Raw genomic sequence first — 26,678 nt, forward strand, 5'->3', positions numbered from 1 at the left:
TTTTCTCCTCTCATCCCTCTCTCCCTTGTAGTTCTCATTTTTCTCATGTAATCACTTCTTGATATTTGGGGCACTACTGATTGATCTAATTCAGCCCTCTCATTTACAGTAGAGGAAAACAGGCCAAGAAGTAGGGACTTAGTTGGTATTTATTAGAAAGGTAGTGAAAGGTGGAGTTGGGATTAAACCCACTACACTTAAACTCCAGTTTTGAGTTTCACTCCTTACCATTATCAACTCTCCACATTGCTCTGAAAGAACTTCCATGTTAATTACTCTCCAGTTAGTAAAACTGGGGTAACAAAAAGTTAACTCCTTAAGAGTTTGGATTTCGAGATCACTTCCCTAGTTCCTGCAAATGTTTTCCCTAAATTCTTTATCTTAGGAGACAGGCCATGACATTCTAGATTTTTAAAAGGTAGGTTTATTTGTTTTGTGCTTGGATTCATAGGATTTAGTGATGAAAGGGATCTTGGAGAAAAGAAAGAAAGAAAAGACAAGAAACTACACAGCAGTAGTAGTAATAGTTAGATTCCAAAAGCCAATGCTCTTTTCTGCCAGACACATTTCAGCTGACCACAGTGTGCATGTTCATGTATTTCCCAAGTGCATTTCTTAAATATGTAGAACAGATCTGCCTTTCTCATCCTGCTTGTTTTGGGCTAAAGTCAGTTCCAATGTCGAGTATTAGTCAACGACTATTAGCTCTCTGCCAGGCACTGCTGGGTCCTGTGTGTAGAAATACAAAGGATACTCTCAGGGAGTTTCCATTCAAACAAGTGTGTCTTGCTTGACCTGCCTTGCCTCAGTTAGCCCTTCAAGTCACCCCTTTGCAAAAGCTATTAAAAATGAAGAAAATAGGGCCCAATATCATATGTCTACTAAAAAGCTCGAGGCAAAATTTGAACCGAAGTTTTCACACAGTGCTGCATTTACAGGCCAGAGGTTCTGAATTTTTGTTGGGTTCTGGACCTCTTGGGAAGTCTGATGCCTATGGATCCCTTCTCAGAATCACATTTTTAAATGGGTAAAAATATATACATAATAAAAATTTCATTCACATGAATGAAATACGTACATGTGTATACAAACACATTAAATTTTAAATTCGTGGATTCCAGATGAAGAACCCTTAATCTATCCAGAATGGGACTTTTGAGAGCTGGACAATATCTGTTTGTGACACATTTTTCTTACAGTCAAATAACCATTGAAAGATTAAGCAACTGCATGTATTTCCCCTAAAGGAACTGGCCCACTCATAACTAACTCTCCTCCGCTGTGAAGGAATCACAAAGTTTTGTGTTAGAGCGTGGATCAGAGTGGGCATTTGAGCATCAGACACATAACACTGCCCCACCCTGGAAGTTCTAAGCACATTAATGGTTTTGCTGCTGGGGGGAGGGGGAGGGGGAAGGGGAGTAGAGGGAGAAGGAATTCTGTGGACAGTGTCATAAAGTGGTGGAACCATGAGGGCTGTAGAGCTCTACAGCTTCCAGGCAACTGGGTTTGTTGTCAGTGGAGAGGCAGATAAGGTCAGCTCGAGCATCGGGTGGCTTTGTAGGTCTCGCCATCTTCTTGAGGGCAAAAGAAAGTGTGCACTTGGGGAGATTGAGCCTCACGTCCTTCCAGATGGGTAAGGCCATAGGCAGTTGTGCCATATGGATCCTCTGCTTCGGCTTCAATTCAGGTGAGTGCCCTGGGCCCAGACCAAAGCAAAGGGCTTACTGCCATGACTGGCTTCCGGTGACTTGAGGGGTACCCCTCTCCTGTCCTGCTGGCAAGTCACCCATGGGTGATGCCAAAACAGAGAAGAGTCAGACTTTTTGCCCTCGGGCACACAGTGGTTGGTTCTTAGGTGGTACTGACACTTTTTTCCTGATTGTCCTCCCTCCCTTCGCCCGCTTGAGCCTACGTAGTTTTCCGCTGACAAGGAGGCTTTAAGGCTATGGAGTAGTCTGGTTACATGTCAACCCATAGTAAGGAATTTCTCTGATTCTGATGGCAAAGTTCGGCATTTAGAATCACATAGCACTTCAGAGCTGGAAGGTTTGAGATTTTCTAGTAAATCCCCTTATTTAAGTGAGGGGGAAAACTGAGGTCCAAGAAGGGCAAATGGTTAAAAATGGTAGCAAAGCAAACCGAGAACCTAGCCTTCCTTCTGGGGGGTGGGGGTGGGGATGCACATGTCTCGCACTCATAAGGCCCTTGCCAATGATAAATGCTTCCCCTGTCCAGGGTCACACAGCTGGGAAGTGTCTGAGATAATCTTCATAAATTAAAGTCCAGCCCTCTCTCTAGATTAAGAATTTCATCTCTATCTTGCTAGGTAACAGGAAGTATATTAGCATGGAGAAGAGAAGCCTTTGGGAGTGACTATAAAAGCAGAATGGTGCAGTGGAAAGAGCACTGAATTTGCTATCAGAGGACTTGAGTGTGACCCCGAGCAAGACACTTAACCTCTTTTGGGCCCCAGTTGCCTTATTTATCAAATGAAGGGGTTGGACACAGTCCTGTATTCTAAGATCCTCTGAATATTTGAAGTGTTTACAGAAACATGCCATTTCATTCATAGAAATGGAAGGCCTTCTTATGACACAGCATGACTCCTTTTCTCCCCTTTGTCATCATATAGACCCAGGCAAATGCCCAGGAGAGAGCAAGTAGCTTTACTCCTATGACACTTCTGTCACCACCAGCTTGGCTTGGCCTAGTCCTCATGAGGGAACTAGAGGTCTACTTCATAGGGCCCCCAAGTGACTGTGACCATGAACCCTTTTGACCCCAACACCTAAAGGATTCTGATGAGGATGAAACAGTAAAATGGCTCCCCAAGCCTCATATCCTTCATGTTACCTTACCTTACTTCACCATAGGGCCTTTCTAGTCTCCATGGCCGTGGACTTTCCTTTGATCTAATCAAAGAGTTTATGTCTGATAGTTAGCAAAATCCTACTTCCTGCTCCCCTAACTCATAATGTTTTGCCTTGGTTTCCCTATGTCTAGCTATTTCTCACAAGAAATAGGCAACTTAATAAATACTTTACGGAACTGAATTGATTCAGTCACTGCCAAGAAAATTCCTTTTTCCTAGACCTTCCCTCAATTTTCATCACTATCTAGCTAGCATTCTTTTCCCAACCTCCTCTGCCCACTCCAGACTTTATATTCTATCCTGCCCTTCCACTGTGCCCTCTGGAAATCCCTTTGTTCTTTTCTTGATGAATGTCCCTTTATCCAAGACCTCTTCCATCTCATACTTTTGAAAAGCTATTTTATTGCTGCTTTTCCACCTTATTCTCTCCCTGTTCTCTCCACCGTATTGCTGTTCTCTCCCAATACCAGTCTTCCAGTAAAAGCCTCCCTTGTAAACAAAATACAGTTAAGTGAAACAAGTCAAAACATTGATGATGCCTGACAATATATGTGTCATTTTGCATCCATGGGCCACTGTTTTGTCTCCTTGTCCATCCTCTGGTATGAAGATTGGTCATTTCGCATTCATCAGAGGTCCTTTCTTTCTAGTGTTTGTTTTTCATAGCATTGTTGGGATCATCGTCACGTTCTTTTCTTCTTCTGATGAAAATGGTCAGCTCCGGGCAAACGACTTTTCTGAGCACATCAGAGCCTCTGGTAAAATAGATAGATCACTTATTAAGCATTTAGAATGTGCCAGACACATAGATCACTACACTTGGAGTCAGGAATGTCTAAGTTTGAATTCTGCTTTGGATTATCACCATATTTGTGACTTATCCTAAGCTTTAGTTCTCTATGAAATCTATGAAATATAGCACTTTTAGAGTTTGTACTTTTCATATAAAATCTCATCTGACCCTCAAAATGACCCTGTAAAGTAGATACAATTATTAGCTCCATTTTTCAGAAGAGGAGACTGAAGCTAAGAGAGGTTTATGTGATTTACACAGGATCATATAACTAGTAAGTATCTGCCCTTGAAAGTCTTCCTGACTGTCTATCCACTTTGCCCCCATCTCATGAGAGTGTGAGAATCAAATGAATGTATGCAAAGCTCTTTGCAAATCTTAAAGTGCTATAGAAATTGATTTATTATTTTATTATTATTTATTATTATTCTTTGCCCCACTTGAGTATTCACCTGCTGCTTTTCTCATTCTTTTCCATTAGCATTCTTGCCACTTGAATATATATTGGTCTGGGAGGAAGTGTCAATGTTCTTGTACTCCTCTGCCACCATCTATCTCTTAGCAACCTTTCTTCATGTGAAGTTTGCTTTATCAGTCTCTCTCACCTGAGCTATCTCATTGGTGCTTCATTCCACTTCAGCCACCTGCAGGGAAGTCCATACCTTAGATCAGAGATGAAAACTCAAGAGTGAGGCTGAACCAGATTAAAATGCCATTGGGAAATGTTTAACAAAATAAATAAAATTACAGTGCAACATTGATAATGTTAATTTGTGGTTTTCTAAGCCAGTATCCAACCTGGATGTTCTATATGAGTTTGATGACACTAATAACATTCATTACTCATAACATTGCTAGCTCATTGATCCTGAATTCTGAAATTCCTTTCTGATCAAAATCTTTTAACCTTCCATTTCTTCCTTTGTTTCATTCTTCCTAAATCAGAAGTTCTTAACGTGGGGTCTATGAACTTGTTATTATATGTATGTATGTGTATATGTGTGTATGTGTGTATGCTTGTATATACACATATATGTAAGTACTTCAATATAATTGATTTCCTTTATAATTTTACATATTTTATTTTGTGCACTTAAAAACATAACCCTTGAACAGAGGTCTATGGTATAAAAAAAGTTATGAGTCCTGTCCTAAGCCAAGTCTTGATCCTCACCATTGGCTCTAGACCCTCAATGTCTCCCTTTTCTCCCAGTCCATCATTCTTGCTCTGGCCTCACTTTCTTTCATGGTGCAGGTCCTGTGGTTGATGGATTCAGTGAGGGTATACTGTCCTATACTCTTGAATCTCTTATTTACTTATCCTATGACCATTCACACATTACCAACTCTCAAATCTGGCCTATCATCTCTCTCTCTTTCCTGCTACTCCTTGTGCTGCTTAATATTAGTGGTGGAGCAGCAGCTAGGTGGTGCAGTGGATACAGCACCAGTGCAGGAGTCAGGAGGACCTGAGTTCAAATCTCCTCTATGACATGACACTCACTAGTTGTGTGACCTTGGGCAAGTCACTTAATCCCAATTGCCTCATCCTGGGTTATCTCCAGTCATCCTGATGAATATATCTGGTCACTGGATTCAGATGGCTCTGGAGGAGAAGTGAGGCTGGTGACCTGCACAGCCCTCCCTCACTCGAAACAAAGTCAAGTGCAAGTCATGTCATCATTTCTCTGATGGCATGGTCTTCTTCAGCAATGAAGGATGAACACACACACACACACACACACACACACACACACAGAATCAGTGGTGGAAGCCCTTATTTAGCAGAGAGTTTGGTGTGGGGTAGTCACTTAATAAATGCTTATTGATTGAGTTGAAGTTGCAGAACTGTACTACCCAAGTCTGCTAGAAATTTACATCACTTAATCTTTAGACCCTTACTGCTGCATGATAGTTTTTTAAAATTGTTCCCTGATTGACTATTACGTTCCCCACAGTGGTTGTTCCAAACCTCCTGTGGCCTAATGTTCTCCACTATCCACCCCTCTTTAGCAGAAGGCCTTGGATCCTATTCTAGTGAGAGAATTGAAGTCATCTGCCATGTGCTCCCTCTTCTCTCTTACTTGCATACCCTAAAACCTCTCTATGCAGTTTCACCGTTCTCTCCTTTTGTTTCAATCTCTGAAGCACTTCTACTTGTCAAGGCTAGCACCTTTAATGATCTCATTCATAATCCCTTTGAGATGCAGTAGAGTGCTGAATTTGAAGCACTGACCTTAGTCAGTCAAGTCAAGTGGGACTTGAGTTAGAATCCTGGCTGTGTCTGTCAATTAACCTTTCTGAATTTAGGTTTCCTCATCTGTAAAATGTTTGTAACTACATGACTTCTGAGGTCACTTGCAGCTCTAGATCTATGATCTCATGATCCTTTCCCCTACCCCCTTAAGTATACCACATGATCATTTCCTCTTTGGCATCTTCATACTCTTGCTGTCAGCAGACTCTTTCTCCACTGCTTACAAAATGCCTAGGTCTCTCCTGTCCCTTCAGAAATATTTCTGCTATCTTCTCTAGCTATCATCCTTTATTTCTTCTCTCTTTCATAGTTGAACTTTTAGAAAAAGGTAAAAAAAAAAGGATAAGTATAAGAGAATATAAAGGAGGAAAATACATATTTGGCAGTCATAGCTATAAATATGAATGGGATGAATTTGCCCATAAAATGGAAGATGATAGCAGTACCCAGAAACCAGAACCCAATATATGTTGTTTATAAGAAACATATTTTTATTATTATTATTGTTTATTTTTGACACAGTTTATAACAGATAAAGCAATTCCAACTTTTGGTCAGGAGATACTTCTTTTTAAAGCACTTACAATATGGACCACAAAAGAAAATTTTTTTTAAACATTAACCAAATGAGACACAAATAATATTTATGTTGCTAACTTCACAAGCTCTTGACCTAATTGTCTCCACAGTATTACTAAGAATTAAAGGACCCTAACTTATTGTTGTTGGTCTAAAGTCCTGTGCCTAATAGCTTGATTTTAGACAACCTCTGATGTTCCCCTATGCCAGGCCTAGAGGCCTGTGGGCTACCCGAGTCTTTCTTAACTCACCTCCCGAGGTCTTCGGCTGGCCACGCCGGGTGCGCATATGAGAGAAAGGACGTTCCAGAGTCGAACAAGGGTTGAGCTTTATTTCAGGGTCTAGTTACAAGTGCAGGGGAATTCTTCCTTAGGAGGGATAGAAGAATCTCCCAAGGAGGCAAAGATCTTACAATAAGAGATTGGAAGTAGAAGTACAAGCGGGGAGAGAGGGGGAGGGGAGAGAAGGAGAAGAGGAAAAGCGGAGCCTTGTGTCCTCTTTGGCTCCTCACGTGCTAAGAGAGCTTTCAGGCTTCCCTGATCCTGCTTAACTCTCCAGTCGCATAGTTTGCATCTGAATACCGTGCTGTTAGATAACAATAGTGTTCCCAGATCCGGGACAATCTCGAGGGCGGGGAGATCTCTCTCCCATCACATTTCTCACGGGAAGAGGCGGAAATACACGAGATAGCTCGGTTCACCTCGATTCCCAGCCGTTTCCTGGGGGGGGTCTCCTGAGAGCTCTAAGATTTAGAAGTTCCCACCTTTACCCGCCCGAGACTGTCCACACGGAATTGAGCTTCCAACCCCAACACCCCTACCTATAATCTATAATTGAACAGATCTGGTATTAAGCTTACAAATCTTTTGACTATAGGAAATTGCCACCAATAGTAAGGACATTGCAGGGATACAATATCACACCATCTTCATGTCAATTCCAGGCAGCATTAGATTATCCACTTGCAGGTGTCAGTGGGGAAATTGAGTCAGGAGAATCCTACCTCAGCCCATGCTGAACAGCCACTCTCCCACCCTTCCCTTGAGATCACCTATGCAGTTCATACCAGCATCTCATGAGCATACTGGCATCATGTAATGGAGGCTCAGATCGCCTTTCTTGCTTCCCATACCTGGAGTTAGACTCAGAGGAACAGTCACTTAGTAGTCCCATAGCATCTAAAAATGGCAAGTTCCTATAACCAGGTTTAAAATATGATTATAGTTTCACTTTGGCTAAGGAACATCTTTTGAGGCAAGTCTTAAGTGGCTTACATGCCTTTATAAGAAACATATTTGAAACGGAAATATATATACAGAGTGAAAATGAGATGCTAGAATAGAATCTCTTATGTTTCATCCAAAGTTAAAAAACTAAGTGTGACAATCATGATTTCAGACAAAGCAAAAGTAGAAATAGACCTAATTAAAAGAAATAATCAGGGAAATTGCATTTTTCTAAAGAAAGAGCAGACAATGAATTAATATCAGTCCTGAACATATATGCATTAAATGACATAATGTATAAATTTTTGAAGGAAATATTAAATGAGTTACAGGAGGAAATAGATGGTAAAACTATACTAGTGGGGGACCTCAATTTACCCCTTTCAGATGTAGATAAATCTAATCATAAAATAAATAAAAAGTTAAGGATATGAATAGAATTTTAGAAAAGTTAGATATGATAGACCTCTGGAGAATACTGAATGGTAATAGAAAGGCATATACCTATTCTCATCCTTGCATGGCACCTTCACAAAAAGTAACCTTGTATTAGGGGATAAAAACCTTACAGACAGATGCAGAAAGATGTAAATGCTAACTACATCTTTTCCTGACCATATACAACAAAAATTATATTCAGTGAAGGGCCTTTGAAGAATAGATGAAAAATTAATTGGAAACTAACCTAATCCTAAAGAATGAGTATATCAAAGAATTATAGACACTGTTCATAATTTCACTAAAGTTAATAACAACAATGAAGCAATCCAATAATTCAGTAACATTTATTAAGCACCTACTATGTGCCAGGCACTGTGCTAAGTGCTGGAGGTACAGTTAATAAAAATAAAGTACCTTCCCTCAAGGAGCTTATAGTTCAATAGGGGAAGACAATGCCCTAAAGGAGTTAGAGAAGCATAATAGGAGAACACCAGGAGTACCTAGCATATTTTGATTTTATTTTTGTATTTCTGGAGCAGGTCCTTGAATATAGGAGGCACTAAGGAGGCATCAAAGAGTTATAATCTGCACAGACAAAGGAAATGCCTACACCCAATGGGATCATGGCTCTATCAAAGTGGAGGAGGCTTGGTGTAGAGTAGAATGCAGTCTTTCTTTAAGACAGGGTGAAGCAATGGAAAAGAACCATCTAGAGTCACAGAACCTAGACTGGAATCCTACCTCTTTCACCTACTGTCTGTGTGGCTATGGGCAAGTCATTGAGCTTCTCTGTATTTACTTTTTCTCAGCAGTAAATTGAGGAGGTTGGACAATATGATTTGAAATCCCTTCTAGTTCTAAATCTCTAATCTTATGGCATCAAGTGAATTGCAGTAGAAAGAATTCTGGACTTGAAGTCAGGAAGACTTGGGTTCCAGTCCTTCCCCAGACACCTACTAGCTATGTGGCAAGTCATTTCATCTCTCTGAGCATCAGTCCTTCACCCATAAAATGGATTTGGACTAGGTAACCCTCAAGGTCCCTTCCAGCTTGAAATCTGTGATCCTGTAATCTGTAAAATGGGGATAAAGATAGCACCCAGTTCACAGGGTTGTTGTGAGATTAAAAGGAGATAATATATGTCAAATGCTTCGCAAACCTTAGTGTGCTATCTAAATGTGAGATGCTGCCACCACCACTACTGAAAAGGAAAAAGTTTGCCTAAGTATTTTCCAAGATCATTCAAGATGTCTTCCATCTCAAATAAAAGGATTCCCTATTGATGGCAAAGTACTCCAAATGCTTCTATTGCAGATAATACTGTACTAATGGCATTAAGGTCCAGAACCCTATAAATCCTCCTTAGCAATGTGAAAGAAGCCAGTACAGCCATTCATGCTGGAAAACTCAAGCCAATGAAAATGTGTTTTTACACAGAAAGTGAAAATGGATAGCTGAACAGTGACGGAGGGAGTAAAATAACAACAAAACGGTGTACTGACCTTCGGATTTACAAAGTACAGGAATCTGGAGCCACTGAGATTAGGGAAAACCAGTTCTATATACTCCAGAAGGCCATGAGTGGGTCACTGTTTAATAAGGTGACCATCATATTATGTGATGGACAAGCAGCAACTCTTTAAATAGCCCACAATCTGTGTATTTTGGGTAAATATTTTCTGCACATAAATAATGATCTGGGCCTATAATGGAGTAGGAAGGGGAGAGTGAGAGTATTGTTTTCAGTGATCCTAATATGATTACTGCTAAAATTGGCAATCTTTTTGAGGTATTTGATTTAAGGCATTTTATATGGTCTCCAAAGATGGAAAATTTTGAAAATGACAAATGATCCACAAAAAAATAGAAAGATGTAAGTGGGCTATATATAGCATACTGCCAACAGCAGCTTGCTTGCAATAAGTAGTTTAAAAGGCATTCTTAAGGCTAGCAATAACTGAAAAAGAAGGTGAGCTAGTGTCATCCGGGGACCAAAAGGCAACAAAAAGGTTGCCAACCTGAGTGGCATATTGACATCCCTGCCTGAGACCCTAAACGACCCAAGAGAAAGCATCGAGAATGTTAGGTAGAGCTTACATGGGTTCATTATGGAACGTTGGGATGAGAATTTCACACAGTGTGAATGGGGAATATAGTGGGTTTTGAATAGTTTTTGTGGAATGAGTACCATTTCCTGAAGCTTTTAAAGTATCAAATGAACTAAGAACTGTACTAGACTCTGCTACAAAGTAGTTGTGTGACCTTCGTTCAAACTCTCCTATTACACTTCTCTAACTCCTTTAGGGCATTGTCTTCCCCTATTGGACTGTAAGCTCCTTGAGGGCAGCTACTCCCTCTTTTTGGCTTTGGTTTCCTTAACTTTCCAGTAAGATAAACATGTTGGACTAGATCAGTGAGCCATCCCCAGTCCTTAATAAATTTTTACTGGTTCATAACACATGACTAGCAGATAGAATTGGGGGGGGAAGAGGGGGCAGTAGGGTGAGAGCTGAAGTCAGGAAGACCCATCTTCCTGAATTCAAATCTGGCCTCAGACACTTACTAGCTGTGTGACCCTGGGCAAGTCCCTTCACTCTGTTTGCCTCAGTTTCCTTATCTATAAAATGAGCTGGAGAAGGAAATGGTGAACCATTCCAGTATCTTCGCCAAGAAAATCCCAAATGGGGTCACAGAGTCCAACATGACTGAACCACAAAAAAATACATGACTGCCAAAGATAATTGTTTCCTAAAACTTATAAGCATAAATAAACCTTATTCCTCCTCATCTTGGAGTTTTGCTGCTTTTGCCCCAGGGTCCTTCCTCTTTCACTTCCAGTCCCACCTCCAGAGTCATTGAGAGCATCTGAGCTGTGGTTATGGGAAGTGGAATTGTTCTTACTAAGGCAGTTAGATACTTTATCAATCTGTACTATGATCTGAGTTGGGAAATAGTAGACTGTCGGTAGTCTATTTTTTTTAAATAATGGAATTGTTCAAATGTATTATTAACTAATTTGTCTTCTTAGACAGGGTAAACAGAACATCATATTTTTTGTTTTCTGATTCACGTGAGCATTATTATTGCATCGTGCCTTACATACGGCTCCTCCTACCTCCTCCTGTCCCCCTAACCCCAGGTCCTGAGAGGATTACATCCTGTTAAACAGTGGCCCTCAAGGCCTCCTGGAGTATGTAGAACTGGTTTCCTATACACTGCTTTGTAGATTCTAAGGCCAGTCATTTTGTTGTTCTGGTCCCGCCCTCACTATTAGGCTGTCAGTCTTGACTTTCTCTGCCATCAGTGGAACTTGTCTCTGTGTGAAGACAGAGTAGACAAACAGTGGAGAAAAAGAAAATGAAAGAAGGTAGAAAAGTGAGTAAGCATGGAGCAGGCAAACGTTGAGAGCCCAGAGTGAGGAGGTTAGCCTTGCAAAGGAGACTGGCAGAATGCATGGGAAAACATGCTTTTGGATACGGAGGAGAGGAGAGAAGTGTGCTCCAATTGTATGGCCTAGGTTTTCTTCCCTGAAGCAAGAGGTAGACCTTTCTGCCAAAAGTACTTCTGATGTGGATTTCCTATAGCTAATAGAAAACCAGCAACAGGAAAGATTGGGGAACCCCCTGGATTTTGAAGCAAGGGGCTTGGATTCAGATTTCTGTTCTGTGACTCCATAGCTGTGTGCCGGTGAGCCCTTCCTTTCACTACCTAGGCCCAAGTTTCCTTCTCAGAAAAGCTGGAGGCTCAATTGGACTTGCCAATGCCCCCAGCTCAAACATGTAACTCAAAAATCTCTGATTCTCCTGTCTCCAAGTTGTCAACTCATTTATCACTTTGATAAATGACTAAGAGAAGCATTATTTGTGACTTACAAATTTACATTTAGTTATCCTGTCTTGACACTTACTAGTCGTCTGACTGTGAGCAGGTCACTTAACTTTTCTGGGCCTCAGTTTCCTCCTGTTAAAATAGAGACAGTGATCCTCCCAGAGCTGTTTTGAGGCTCAAATAAGAAAATAGATATGAAGCATTTTGTATACCTTCAAGTGCTATATGGAGAACTGTCAGTTATTGTTGTATCAGTCTTCCCTTTTAAATTTTTTTTATCATAAATTGTTTAAATCTAAAGGCAACGGTGAATTTTGCCTTCTGTCCTGTATATTTGGATATATATTTAACTGTCATAATACTCTGCTATTCAGTTATACGCAATAGCTACCTACTGACTAGAGTAAGGTGTATTTAAACAAACATTTGAAATCTGGTATCTCTCTTAATATCACTTCTGATGCTTTCATAAAGAAAAGTAGTTGCTATTAAAATGTCATTAGAAGTGATAAATTCTTGAATATATTGGGTCCGAATAACCTAGTTCTTGGGTGCTTTCAGGTTTTGTAATATCATTTGGATATCTGTTGAGAAGGAATGAGAAGTCTCTTCAAGACCCTAATCGAGTAGTAGGAGGACCACAGGATGATACAACCCAGTTCTTCTACCCAAGGTGTAAGTACTTGTCTTAAAGCGCTCGAACTCTTCTCTCCTGCCTATGCCTAGCACATTAGCAGTTAAAAATGTGTATTAAATGGTTGAATTGAATTAAATATGCCCTTCTGTAACTGTCTGGCAGCATCTCTAAGTCATTCCCCAATGATTGACCTTTGGAACAGAGCCTGAGATTCAGTCAGTTGTCCCAGGTTTTGCGAAATATGAGCCTTCTGTGGCATTTAGCCAGGTGTTGGGACGCCCTGATGTTATGGACTAGACCAGATGTTTTTTCCATCTGTCTTGCTGATCTTTTTTTTTTAAAGGTCAGATTTCATCTCCCAGCATTTCTCTGTAATACTGTACTTAATGTGTTTCTCAGGCCTGCAACTGCCCCCTGAGAATGATTAACCACAATGAGACATTTCCCCTATTGGAACACATTTGGTGTCCCTTCAAGGAGAAGCACCATACATACTGCCACATGAATTACAAAGATAAATCAGTTATTTAAAATTATGCAAAGATATGCCAGAAATAATTGGAAGCCATTAGTATGTTAACAGAGCATTCCATCAATTGCTTTGTTTTTATTCCAGATTTAAACACTGCCCCAGTCTGTGACCTTGGCCTGATACGTTTCATGTATCTGTGTCCCTGTTTCCTAGTCTACAAAATGTCTTCAATATCACCTAGTTAGAGGGTGGTGCACGGCATATGCCAAAACCAAACTGGTTTTTTCCTGTAGCGAGCAGCCCTGTGCCAGAGATAGTAATAACCGGGGTCTTACAACAATTTAGCCTTGCAGGCTCTGAGAGGTAGCCATTTTACATTTCCATGGCTATCACAGGGTTCAGGTAAATTGTCCTCTGGCAGAAGCACAGCTTTACCCTGCCTGCATCAAAAGCAGCTTTGATCAAGGTATTTTCACAAGAGATTGGTGTGTGGAAACAGCTACTGTAAACTGGTACCCCAAATTTGGCTCTCTGGCCTAACACAGACATCTAATCAAATCCAGCTGTTATATCTCAAGAAAGCATAGAATCTGATGTGAGTCAAATCTTAAGAAAATTTTGATGATCAAATGGTTTAAAATGCCTTTCGTTGTCCCAAATTGACCAAGTATGTCCAAGGATCAAATGAGATAACACATGTACAGTGCTTCTCATATTTTAAAACTTATGTAAATATATTATTATCTCCCCTTCCACAATTGACAGTTTATGTAAAGGTATTTTACGGAGCTTAAAGCTGTGTCAAAGTGTTGAGATAGAATGAGCAACGAACACTCTTCCATCAGCTGCTGCTTCCCTTTTAATAGTCTCGGTTATTCTGATATTACACGATTAAACAGTCTCTCGTGGCTTAAAAAATAATCGAGTTAAGGTATAGCATCCTCTACCTACAAGGCACTTGAGAAATCCTTCTTGTTCCCTTCTCTAAGTCTGGAACAGCTATGGTCTTCATGGTCTTCCTTTAGTTCCCCTTTGGCATGCCATGTTTACAGATTGCCTTCTTCCTCTGAGTCTGGGTATTCTTCTTAATGGTGAATCCAAACTGGGATATGTAAACTGAGTCATTCCTAAAAACATGTGATGATAGCCCACGCCATTCAGGGCATGTCTTTGGAAGATAACTTTATCCTTAATCTGTTGACAACTCATTCACTTTCTATAAGTTCATCTAGTGGCAGACATCTGACCTGAGATGGACTGCTTTTAAATTTTAGTTTGACTTACTTCAACTATCATTTTGCTATTTTCTTTCAGTGGGTGAGATGAACTTGCCTCTCTGTTTGTTTTTGGCTCTGGGAGACATTTGGGTCATAACAGTTACTCAAATGAGGTGTAGGAATGGGGTGAAGTATTAATGACTATTGCTAAAAATCTCTCTTGAATTTCTGTCTCTGAAAGCTTGCTGGCCAAGGGATGGACAGAAGATTGAGGCATGTCATGGAGATGGGAATCTTAATCAAACCATGTGTTCGAAGTTCAACTGCTGCTATACCCTAGAGCAAAAGCAGAAGATGACATGTTATGCTCCTTTAGTAGACAGTAAGCTTATCTTCCAATGGTTGATATGGATCTAGCTTAGAAAAATGCTGAAACTGTTTACATGATAAAAGTTTAAATTCTGGGCCCCCAGTCCGAATTTTGCACAGTCTCTCCTCAAGTCCCAGGCACATTCCATTTTTATTAATCCCTTCTTAATGTAAAAACTGGGAACTGGTCCAAAAGCAAGTGAAGTAGAAATCTCTACAGTATTTTGGGTAGATTAAGTTGTAACAATAGGAATAATGTGTGAGATTTTTCTAATGCAATGAGTTCATAAAACAAGGGTCTCTGATTTGGAAAGAAATCACAAATCTCTCCATTTCTCTGTCTCTGTTTTGCTCTCACTCTCATTCTCTTTCTTCCTCCCCTCACCCTGTCCCCATGGCACTTGGGATGATACTTTATCTTGTGAGGGAATCTTTAGTAAAAATGCATGCAATCTCCTGGCTTGAGACAATTTGTACTTGTACCAGATGTCTAGTTTCCATTTGATCCCCTGAATCAGGACATGGCGAAAGGTCAAGGATGATGTTCAAATGAGTCAGGAAACGTTGGGTTGAAACTAACAACTGGTATCATTTTCTATTCCTTTTGTTATTCCTCTTTTTTTCCACCTTACAGAGTTATAGCCATCAAAAAGTAACCTAATTAAGTGAAGCACTTACTAATTAGATTTGAAAGCTGTTCTTTTTTTCTGAGGAAGTTATTTGTCTCTCTGTAAAAAAATCCTTGGATATGGATACCATGCTATGGCATATGTAGCCAGATGGTTAGCCTCAACCATTCTGCTTTTTCCAAAGAGGGTGCAAGGATAGCTCTCTTACGTGGAGGGCAGAGCCTTGGCAAAGCCTGCTGTGTCCAGACACATAGGGGAGGTTGTGTGGTGAAATGGAAAGAATGCTGGACTTAGACTCTGAGGACCTGAGTTCAAATCCTGATGCTGCCACTTACTGCCCAAGTCACTTTGGCCAAGTAACTTTCCCTCTTAGAGCTTCAGTTCTTCTGTAAAATGAGGGGGGTTGGATTCAGTAATCTCCAAGGCTCCTTCCAGTTTGAAATCTTTTGTCCGCAGAAATGCCCTCAGTGCATGCTTGAGATGATGATGATTGAGGGGGTGATTTTTCTGAGCTGGCTTTCCAGCCACCATTACTGGGGCAACTTCTCCTTGGGTCTGTGGCTGATCAGAAATAGTAGCACTCCCTTTCTCTTGTTTTGGATTTTCCCATAATTTTGTCTCAAGCTTTTAGATGTTTAGGAGTAGAACCATTTTGGCCTTCCAGGAGTTACCATTTTTATGTGCTTTTACAATGCACATGTTCCATGTCTCTGAGTTGTTACATGTCAAGCCTTGATCACCATTATGTGGGAAGGTTGGCTTTGATATTTCCAGAGGCCTTTTTTTGGCAGAGGTGTGGGGGGCGAGAAAAGAGGTGTTTTGTGGTTTAAAATTTTTTTCCATTAAAGTTCTCTTCTGATGCCTCATTGCATTTGATATGTCAGGGGAGCAAGGCTCTGGCAAGCCCTGCCAACCTATACATTATCAGTTCTTTTCTGAGAAAACCTGGCATAGTGAGTAGTATTGGACTTGGAATCAGGAGAGACCTAGATTCACATCCTGCCTGTGACACTTGGAAGCTGTGTGATGCTGAGCTATTTATTTCACCTCTCTGATCCTCAACTTCCTCATTGGTAAAATGGAGGTAATAATAGTATCTGTCTCACAAAGTTGTTGTGAGGTTCAAATGAGAATGTGAAATGCTTTGCAAGCTTTAAAGTGCTACAGAAATATTATTATTAATAATTACAAAAATTTTATTATGATATATTATTACAAAAAGTTTTGATTCAACATTTATTCAACATCTGTGTGCTAGGCATTGGGGTGACGGTGATGAGGAGACAAAACCCACAAGGGGAAACAGCCCTTGTCTTCAAGTAGCTTTGATATTATTAAGTAAGATTGTAGATTTTACGGTTGAGAAAAGTGAGGCCCAGGGAAGGGAAATGACTTGCCCAAGGTCACCTAGAGAGCTGGAATTGAAAGCCTTATCCCCAAACTCCATTGTGCCTTCACTTTGCCAGCCTGAAAGCACTATCTAAATATTGGTTCTTCCCAGTACCACACTGTGTCTCATGGCTGAGGATTTGGCTGACCAGGTACTGAGAAGCTCAACCCCAGAGTCATCTTGGGTGATGAATTTGTTGGCCATAGTACCTCTCAAAGTCTGTCTACTAAATTAGAGAGAAGCCAGGGAGGGGAGTGCTCCCACCCCACACAGTTGGGAGAAGTCTTAAAGAAGCAATTTAAAAACTGCATATTTTTCAGTAATAATATCTAACATGTATATATGGTGCTTTGAGGTTTGCAAAATACATTTCTTATTTGATCCCACAGCCACCCTGTGAAATGTCATTATACCCATTTTATAGATGGATAGATTCACCTCAGAGAAGGAGCTTGCCAAGGATCACGAACACAACTTCTCTTTGTGCCAAGTTTTGGTCAAGCCTCTTGGACAATTCTTCAGAATAGTGAGGGCACAGTACTTGATGACTGAGTGCTACAAGGCCCATGAGAAATCATTTCTTTTAAAAGTTCACATAGTCACTCTTCATGTCCTAATTCTTTGTGGACCATGTAGCATTAATAATGGAAACTGTATATTAGTTGTAACTATAGGATTGCAGGTTTATCACTGTTACATAGTATTTATTATTCATTCATCAGTATGGCGTTTATATTTTATGGGAAAAGATATTAGGCTTTTTGTAAAAGAAAAAAGTAGTGCTGAGAGTGACAATTCCCCAATTCTTTTAGAACATGCTTCGGAAAGAATGAAAGTCGGAATATCTGTAGTCGACTTCTGCTACTTGATTTCTTGATTAATTTCATGGGGTATAGTTTGGAAGTCAACATTTAAGAGGCCATTGATTTATCAAGTTAACTGTTGAGAGATGAATTAGCTACTTGACTGCCCTGGGATGTATAGCATATGTCCAAAAAGAAAACAGACGTGTAGCCCTAGGAGGGAATGCCTATGATGGATCACAATCTGTTGACAAAAAAATAACCCGATTTTTAAAAAAAGCTCATCTTTTGGGTGAGCCGTATTTTTACAGGACAACCTTGAGCCATGTACCAGAAAGCTCCTTTGCACTACTCCACCTTGTCATGAAACAAGGGTGGCTCCTCCTTCAGCTCGATTAGTTAATGGTTTTCTGTAAAGATTTGATGAAAGATGGCTCATCTTTGCTTTGCTTGAGTCACAAAGATGTTAACAGGTCCTGTCCTTTGCCCAACAGATATTCAGCTAACTCTTCGCTTTTTCATCATTGGGATTACCTGCTTGATTTTCCTGGGGTGTGTTCCGATCTGTTGCTGCATCCTTTGCCAAAAAAAGTACGTCAGCATGCAAGTATATTCTTTCATTTCTTAGTCTTCCGGTATGGGAAGATCTCTTTCTGTCAGGCAGAGCCACTTGTGGGCTCCAAAGCTTGGGGATTGTGCCTCTGTTCCTTTTCTTTCAAAAGGGAAGGTGACTTGGAGGCATTTTAGAAATCCCTGAAAGTAGTATTTCCATGATGTTTGTATAATAAGTGTGCTTTAAAAAAAAGAAATAAGCTATTCTGCTTCATTGCCTTTATGTGTCTCTTCCAGCCCCAAACAATATCTGCATGTGTATAATGCATATTAGCTCTATTTCCAAAGGATTTATCACAGGTCGGAGGTACATTGTCATTCATTGGATAATGGGAGATGATTGCATGCCCAAATGCCGGTAGAGACTACAAAACGCATTTCCTCCCGGTTTGGGATGGCTTACTGTTGCCTAAGGAAATTTTTTAGAAGACTAGAACAGAGCCCTGAGACCTCGGGAGAATTTTTAAGAGCAGTTGAGGAATAGAGGGGAGAGTCTTGCCTTGAAGCGTATATTTAAGCCTGTCTCATGTGGGGGCTTCTTTAGTGCAATACCTTTAACTATCATCTCCCTGCAGAGCTTTGCTGCAGACTTGGTGCTGTTTTCTCAGGGTAATTGTGCCAATATGGATTGCTGGAAATGTAGCAAAATGGAGCCTGTGTAAATTTGATGCCAATATCTTTTATCTTATGGTCTAAAGAAGCATCCTCAAATTGATCCCAAGTCTCTCTTCATTGTCCACTAACTGGGGCCAGTAAGTACTTTGCAAATTAGCTAGCCCAGTGAGGTCCAGCTCTCCATCCCCCTAGCAGGCTGAAAGCCGAGTGAGTGAGTTGACCATGGGGAGGAAGAAGGTGCAGCCCCACTGATTGTCTTGGGGGCCAACTCCTGGCCAACGTTTATCTAATTTTAGATCAATTGCAACTATTGGTAACCAACTCTAAGGGCTTTGTTTGTATACACTGATAAGATACTACTTGTGGCTGTTGGGCTTTATAAATGATGCTTTTTAAATGCAAATGATGTGACAGTAGGCTGGTTAAACTTAAAGAAATGTATTTCCAGAATTCTGTTTTCTTCCTAGGAGACTGAATTACTAAATTCTCACTAAGTGGAGAAATCAGTACTAAGAGTCTGGAGATGACAAACTTGTCATTTTCCTTTCAAGTAATACAAAGCAATGGTTTTCAAGATTGCACATGATCTGTTATACTTGAAAGGAATTAGCAGACAGAGTATGAATGTCCCTCCACTCCCAAACCTGGACAGTAATGGCATTTGTCTAGTGATGATCTACGAAAAATGTCCCCTCTGAGATATATAACATGGTATAAGTTTCTGTGTTGTAATTTGTAGATTCTGGTATACAGATAGCCTTGCTCATAGCTATCTTCTTAGAGTGTGGGAAGGCAAAGAGAGAGAGAGAGAGAGAGAGAGAGAGAGAGAGAGGGTTAAAAAACATTGGTAGAAAGGAGTCATAAAAAGTAGCCCAAAAATCATTATCCTTTGCATTTGGGGATAGGACACAATGTTCTTCGTGTTTGTGTGTTTCACAAGTCTGTAATATGACCAGAGATGTTCTTTGGAAACCCTGGATCTGGTCATTCGCCACCTGCTGAAAGGTTTCCAGTTTCTAGGCCTAGCTGTTTTTCTAAGTCTAGCTTTCAGGGAAAGAAAAGAAAAGCCTCCCAATTCTCAACACAGTGCTAGTTTTAGAGAAATATTGTAAAAGAACATTTTGATCACAATCTGAGTACACTGGAGTCTGATGGTAACAGTTCATGTTATAGTGTGAAATTCTCACCTCATCCCAGGCAGTTCAATTGCTGAAGTAAAGGTCAGTTTTCCATATGAGATGGTTCCATCATGAGGCTCCTGAGAACAGCACGGGATATTTGAGTATGGTAGAAAGTCTATTATTCGAGGGGGCACTGAGGCCAGAGCCAGAAGACCTGGATCCAAATCCAGGTTCTAGCACTGGATTTGAAGGGAAAGGATCTTGTTTCAAATCTTGACTTTAATACTTGTTAGCTGTGTGACCTTGGGCAACTTATTTACTTGTCTGAGCCTCAGTTAATTCATCTGTCAACAGAAAAATAGTATTTATACTACCTACTTCACAACTTTGTTCTGGTTATCAAATAATTAAAGCACCAAAATGTAACCATAAAGTGACTTGGAATCAGAAAGACCAGAATTTGAATCTTACCTCAGAGATCTATTATCTGTGTGACCCTGGACAAGTCATTTGACATCTGTCTGACTCAGTTTCCTCAACTGTAAAATGGGAATAATAATAGCATCTACCTCTCAAGAGTTGTTGTGAAGCTCAGATGAGATAATATTTATAAAGTGCTTTGCAAATCATAAAGCAGTGTATAAATGATAGTTGTCATAATAACAACAATCATTATATTATTTCTCTTATTGCTTCTTCATCCTGCCCAATCTCTCCCATTCTGGTTTTCATCACCCTATTCCTACTATGCATGCTCTTTTTCTTCTTCTTTTTTTTTTAATTAAATTGACCAAAGGTTTATCAATTTTATTAGTTTTTTCATAAAACCAACTATTGGTTTTATTTATTAATTTAATAGTTTTCTTAATTTCAATTTTATTAATCTCTCCTTTAATTTTCAGTATTTCTAATTTGGTATTTACTTGGGGATTTTCAATTTGTTCTTTTTGTAGCTTTTTCAGCTGCACGCCCAACTCATTGATCTCTTCTTTTTCTATTTTATTTACATAGTCATTCAAAGATATAAAGCTTCCCCTAAGAACTGCTTTTGCAATGTCCCATAAGATTTGGTAGGTTGTCTCTGCACGTGTTCTTTTTAAGGCTCCCTAATGACTCCCTAATTATTGAATCTAAGGGTCTATTCATGGTCATCATTTTTCTTGGCTTTTTGCTACCTTATCCTCTCTAATTCCTTGGCTTCCACCACCCTTGGGGTGTGGCCTGTCTGGCTGCTTCTTTTCTAGTCCTTTTACTGGGTTTTCTTCCTCCACCTGCTCCCAAAGTGTGGTGTCCCTCCAGGTTCTGTCCTCAGCCCACCCTTTTCTCCTCATTGTCTCCCTTAGCAGACTCCTCTACTCCCATGGCTTCAGTGATCTGTCTCTTTCTGAGACTTGTTGCCCTCTGCTGGTATCAATTTGGTTGCACTGCCATGCACTGGTTGATAGGACTACTTGTTTCTTGATTCGATGTCTTCTTCCAGCTGCCACTATCTCCCCAGCTTGCCTATAGCTCTCTCTCTGCAATATTTACATATAACCAATGGGAACCTGGTCTCTGCTCCCTCTGTACCCTGGTCAGTGATTACTGCTCTTTCAACTGACCATACAGCCTTGACAACAAGGCAATTGATTAAGGATTCTGAATGCCAGAGACTAGGGGGATTGTGCCTCCTTAGAAAGTAATTCACCATTCTTTTCTTGGAGGAGGCCCAGCTGGAATTCATCTGTTGGCAGAGGTTTGGACTGAAATGTTAGCCTAGCCCTGCAGGGTATTTGGGTGGGTCATCCATTCTCTAAGAGCAAGGCATCCCAATTCTCCCTAAACTCTCTCTCTCTCTCTCTCACTGGATGCTAGGCCCGAATAGTTAGATCATCTTGACCTTTTATCAAAGCACTCTGTAAATTAAATACTTTGTAATCTCTCACCAGAATTCTTATCCTTACTACTAGATGTCTCACTGTTTAATTTCCTGTATATAAAATGTGTTAAAATGCCTCTGCTGTATTTCCTGTAAACTTTGGAATTAAATTAATGACAAGGCCATTCTGGGGCAACTACTCACATAAAGAAGAGGCAGCATAGCTCAGGGGACAGAGGGCAGAACTTGGAGTCAGGAAGACCAGAGTTCAAATCCTGATTCTAATACGTACTAGCTGGATCACTGGAGAAGTTGCTTTGCTACTCTGAGACTATTTCTTCCAATGGGAATATGCATTCCTGTGGAAAGTACCTTGCAGAGTTGTTGTGAGTATCAGATGAGAAGAGGAATGGGAAGTGTTTTGTGAGGTGCTGGAAAAATGACAGCAGTTTCTAGTGATGCTGCTAACAAAGGAATCCATCTCTGTCTCTGCCCTCACATGGTGACAGTCATCTCAGAGTTCCGTCATTGAACGTTAGCATTCAGAGAGCTCTTCGTCTGTGTGTACAAAGGTGGCCCCTTGGGTAATATAGGAGGTACAGGAAAGCTAGTGGTGACCAGCATGCTGCCTGAAAGTCCCAGCACTGAAAAAGACATTGGCACACGTCCTTTGAAAGTGCATTTAATTTCTGTGCAGCATAAAGCAGCGTAAAGAGAGAAAAAGCATTTTGCTGTGCTAGGCCTTCCCCTCATGGCTTCTTTTAGATCTATAAATGCTCCTATGATAATTTGCCAAAAATCCTGTTTCTTGGGGTTCCTTCTTTATCCAGGGTGACCTGATGACCCTTCTGTAAGGAATTTGGAGAGAAAATAAGTTGCCCCTTGGAAAACCAAAGTACTGGATTGGGGACCAGGGTTGGCCTCAGTTTCTCCCTCTATAAACAGCAGGGGTTGAATGAGATGGCCTCTAAAGTCCTCTCTCCCTGCCTGCACCCTACCCTCTACACACACCTGCAATTCTAGATCCTCAGGTTCATCTTTTCACAGAAGGGTGCTTCCAGCCTGCCTTTCAGTGTCTGGAGTCTGAGTCTCTCCTGTGAAAATTGGCTTCTCTGTTGCTGGACATTGAGTGCTGGGATTATTTTTTTCACATGATCTATAAGTCCTTTATCCATCATCCTTCACTAGGTTAAATGATTTTCTTTTCCCCTCTCTCCTTTTCTGTGTTTTTCCTTGACCTCTGCCATGGCCACTTTTCCATTTTTTTTCTCTCAGGTGCATACACTCATTGCATCTAAAACTTCTAGGTCTTTGGTTTCCCAAGCAGCCAATCAACAGACAGCTATTGGCATGGCCACTGAGGAGGGTAGAGAGAGGAAGAAGAGGAGAAGAGGAAGATGTGGGCTAGCCCATTTTGTCTGTGGGCTAGCCCATGTAGCATCTTGGATAAGTGCTCATTGACTTTCTGCTGGAAAACCATTCTTCCTGAGGCTGCCCCTGCTACTTTGGGGTAGTTCCCAGTGTTAGTAAATGCTTCTTTTTGAATCAAAATCTGTTTCTCTGTAACTTTTATCCATTTCTCCTAGGCCAGGCAGAACAAATGTAATCCCTCTTCTCTATAACATTCTGACTTCTTTTCTCCTAAGCAAGTCCACCTAGAGCCCAGAGACTAGATAATTCCTAACTACACTCATCTTGACTCACCCCTTTCCTGCCATTTGTCTCTATCCTTCCTAAAATGTGGATGCTTCAGCCCAAACAGCGTTCTAGGTGTGGTCACTCCAGGCACGGGTATTAGAGACAAATTGTTCTATGAAGTTTGGATTCATTCAAAAGGTTGTACTTGAGGACCTAGAGGGCCACATGTGGCTTGGAGGCCACAGGCTCCCCACCTGCTGGGTGCTCAGAATGACTCAATAGTAATTGAACAAATGAATGGGTACAATTCCATTTCATTCAGTACAACCGTTGTGGTAGAATAGTAGAGTAGGAGGTCCTTGGGGTCCCCCTGCACCCGCTAGACACTTGAGTCAAGTTTGCCTCCATGCTCCATGGCATCTGAAAGAGGATTTACAATAAGCAAGTAGATAGGTAGAAAAGGAGTTGCAGGAAGAGCTGCTGGGGGTGTGCTGTTTGTTGGGAGATGAGGGCGTCACCTGGAATTTTATTGTTACAGCAAGCTCACTAACAACTTACAGCGGGAAAATCCAGAAGTCACCAAGATCCTGCTTAATCACAACGATACCCTGGAAAACATTGATGATGCAATTGAGCGCTTAATCCAGGAAGATGAAAGGAGAAAGATGAGCGAGAAGAAAAAGAACCAAAAGGGTAATAATTTTTGTCACTGGTCACCTTAAAAAGAAATGATGGACTGGAGTGCCTTATTGTGAGCTTCTGAAATGCAGAGACCTGAAGGGAAGTAGCTACTCAACCTAGCTTACTGGGGCAACCTGGGAATGTTAACAGAGACAATGAAGAGCCCTTGGGGATGCAGGCAGGGGCAGAGGCAGCCTTACTTAGTTGCCCTGGAAGCAAGCTGTGCTCCAAGTGTGAGTGGTACAGCTGTCCAGGAAACCAAGCCCAAGGGGGCAGCAAAAGACAAGACACATCAGTGACCCTGACCCTTAAGACCCCCTCTGAGTTCTGACCTCAGGGGCATGCAGCATTGTAGAAGCAGGTTGAGGGGGGAAACTTTCCTGAATTATTCCTTAGAGCTCACTTAGCATTTTCACTGGGCAGCAAACTGCCAATCATTGGCATGATATAGTAGAGGCAGAGAACCTGAATTTGAATACTCCCTCTGTTCCCCACAACCTTTGTGTGATTGTGGACAAGTTACTTATTTTCATATTCTGCAAAATGAAGGGCTTCTCTTAGTCCAGTGGAAAGGATAATGGATGAGCACAGTAAGGTGTGGATTCAAGTTATTCTGGTGAGGGACCTGACCCTATCTGTGCCTCCTGGTTCTCAGCTTTCGAATGTCCAGAGATTTGTGATCTCTGCAGTGACCTACTTTGGTTTCCCTAGCTTACCCTTTTCCTTAGAGGACATTTATTACCAGTAAGAGAATGAAAGGAAATAGTTGTATAGGGCACAAACTATATACCTTAAGGAAAGCAGCATGATATGGTAGAAAGATTAAGGAGCTAGAAATCAGGAAGTTTAAACTTGAGGTCCCTTATCCCCTCTGGGCCTATAGCCTTATTCTTTTTTGGTTTATTTTAATATCTTTGAAGTTTAATCTTTGCATTATTTTAAAGTAGGGTGAGCCACACGTTCCCTTCTTGGAGATTTTCTCCAGCTCTGATGCTTTAGGATTCTCTGAATTGTGAAACCTTGCTTTGGGGATATGTAATAGGATCTCTTTGTGTGTGTGTTTTAGTGGTCCAGTATCATTTCACCTGGAGGAGAATGCTCAGTGGGAAGCCTGAGGACAAATGTGTCTCAGCACATGATTAGGCTAATATATGTAAAATTGGGTTATGGTTAGCAAATATTAGATGTGAAGAGTGGTGGGAAATTATTGATAATCAACACAGTAAAATGGAAGGAAATAAGATAGAACTGAAAAAGTATCCAACTCTGAGTAATATTGTGTTCTTCAGTGTAAACTATGATGCCAAGCATTTTTAAATACAAAAAAACCTCAATGCATTTAGATCAAATTAACTTTAATTTGCAAAGAATGGGAAATGATGTATTTTATAAGTTCATCGGTAGTTTATGTTTTGGCACAGGCAAGGGAAACTCCATTTAGTTTTGTAGGAATGGCATTTTGTTAAGTAAATACATTACTAGAAAGCACATTGCCAGTCTGCAGGCTCAAAGGATGAAGCCACGTCTTCAGAGAGGAATAGGGGGAGAAAAAAATGCTTTCAACCCCATCGCAAAAAAAGGAAAGTCACAGTCTAAGCATTGCCCCACTTGTTTTCCCTTATAGTTTTGTGTATTGGTAGGCTGGACAATAGAACTGCAGATACAGAATTAGAAGGTTTCCCACAGGTCATCTCATTCAGTATCTTGTCCCCCACCCCTTTACAGATTCTGAAATTAGGCCTGAACTTGCCCAAGGGTAGCCCAAGTAGTGAATGGCAGAGCCAGTATCCAAATTCACAGCTTCTGACCCCAGGTCCAGGGCTCATACCGCTTTCTCATGCTGTCCCCTTAGTTTAGGGGTTAGAGGGTGTTAGGAGATGTGTGTGTGTGTGTGTGTGTGTGTGTGTGTGTGTGTGTGTGTGTGTGTGTGCGCATGTGCATGTGTGCACCGAGCACAGGCTTGGCTTTTGATGGGTTGTTTAGGAGTTCAAATGATCTTTAAGATATTAGTTAAGGAGGGATTGAGAAGACCATGGCCTTCTACCCCAGTTCAAAAACTTTACTCTCTGTGTGCCCTGGGTACATCACTACCCCTTCTTCACCAGGTCTCTGTTTTGTCCTCTAGCTAATCTCTCAGGGATCTTCTATCTCTTACATTTGAAGGTTCTTGTCAAACAACATACAATGAAGCTCTTGAGTTTCCTTGTTGTAACTTTTGTGGGGTTTTTGTATTTTTTTAACCAGCTCAACAAAAGTTCTGAGACATGGAAATAGATTTTGTTATATGGAACTCTTCTTTGTAAAGGTATTTGTGGTAGTGGGATCTTAGCCAGAGGACTGTCACCGTAAGGCTGAAAATACCTAAGGGAGACACAGCACCTGTTCATTTTTAGTCTGAGTGTGGTACTCTATTTCTAAACTGACATTTGGAATTCAACCTTTCTTTCTTTCTTTTTTTTTTATAGGGAGATGCATACATTAAGAGGCTTCAGGTTCTTGAACTGCACAGGCAAGAGGAGCATGCCATAATCACCTGAGTGCAGTCTAACATCTTAGAAGAAGAAATGTACTTTTTTCATTTTTTTTGTCTTATAGAGACTCACATCTTCAATAAAAAAAGAGGGGCTTTTGCCTCGT

The 26,678-nt window shown here is 40.8% G+C and overlaps 1 protein-coding gene across 1 annotated transcript; it reads left to right on the plus strand.

The window, feature by feature from the left end:
• The first annotated feature begins 1,450 nt into the window (after positions 1-1,450).
• Positions 1,451-26,678, plus strand: LOC140515172 (fmr1 neighbor protein-like). The gene is made up of 6 exons (XM_072625723.1): positions 1,451-1,690; positions 12,561-12,674; positions 14,567-14,707; positions 18,011-18,107; positions 23,899-24,053; positions 26,507-26,678. Exons 1-6 carry the CDS (start codon positions 1,633-1,635, stop codon positions 26,521-26,523), a joined length of 582 nt encoding a protein of 193 aa, XP_072481824.1. The 5' UTR covers positions 1,451-1,632; the 3' UTR covers positions 26,524-26,678.

Source organism: Notamacropus eugenii, chromosome X (genome assembly GCF_028372415.1).
Source record: "Notamacropus eugenii isolate mMacEug1 chromosome X, mMacEug1.pri_v2, whole genome shotgun sequence".
Taxonomy (NCBI): Eukaryota; Metazoa; Chordata; class Mammalia; order Diprotodontia; family Macropodidae; genus Notamacropus; species Notamacropus eugenii.

What these genes read in the sequence shown, in the direction of transcription:
- LOC140515172 (XM_072625723.1), top strand. Translation starts at nt 1,633, where the DNA reads ATGGGTAAGGCCATAGGCAGTTGTGCCATATGGATCCTCTGCTTCGGC. An exon ending in CTGCTTCGGCTTCAATTCAG is followed by an intron (nt 1,691 to 12,560) that starts GTGAGTGCCCTG and finishes GGGTGCTTTCAG; the next exon opens with GTTTTGTAATATCATTTGGA. An exon ending in TTATGCTCCTTTAGTAGACA is followed by an intron (nt 14,708 to 18,010) that starts GTAAGCTTATCT and finishes TTTGCCCAACAG; the next exon opens with ATATTCAGCTAACTCTTCGC.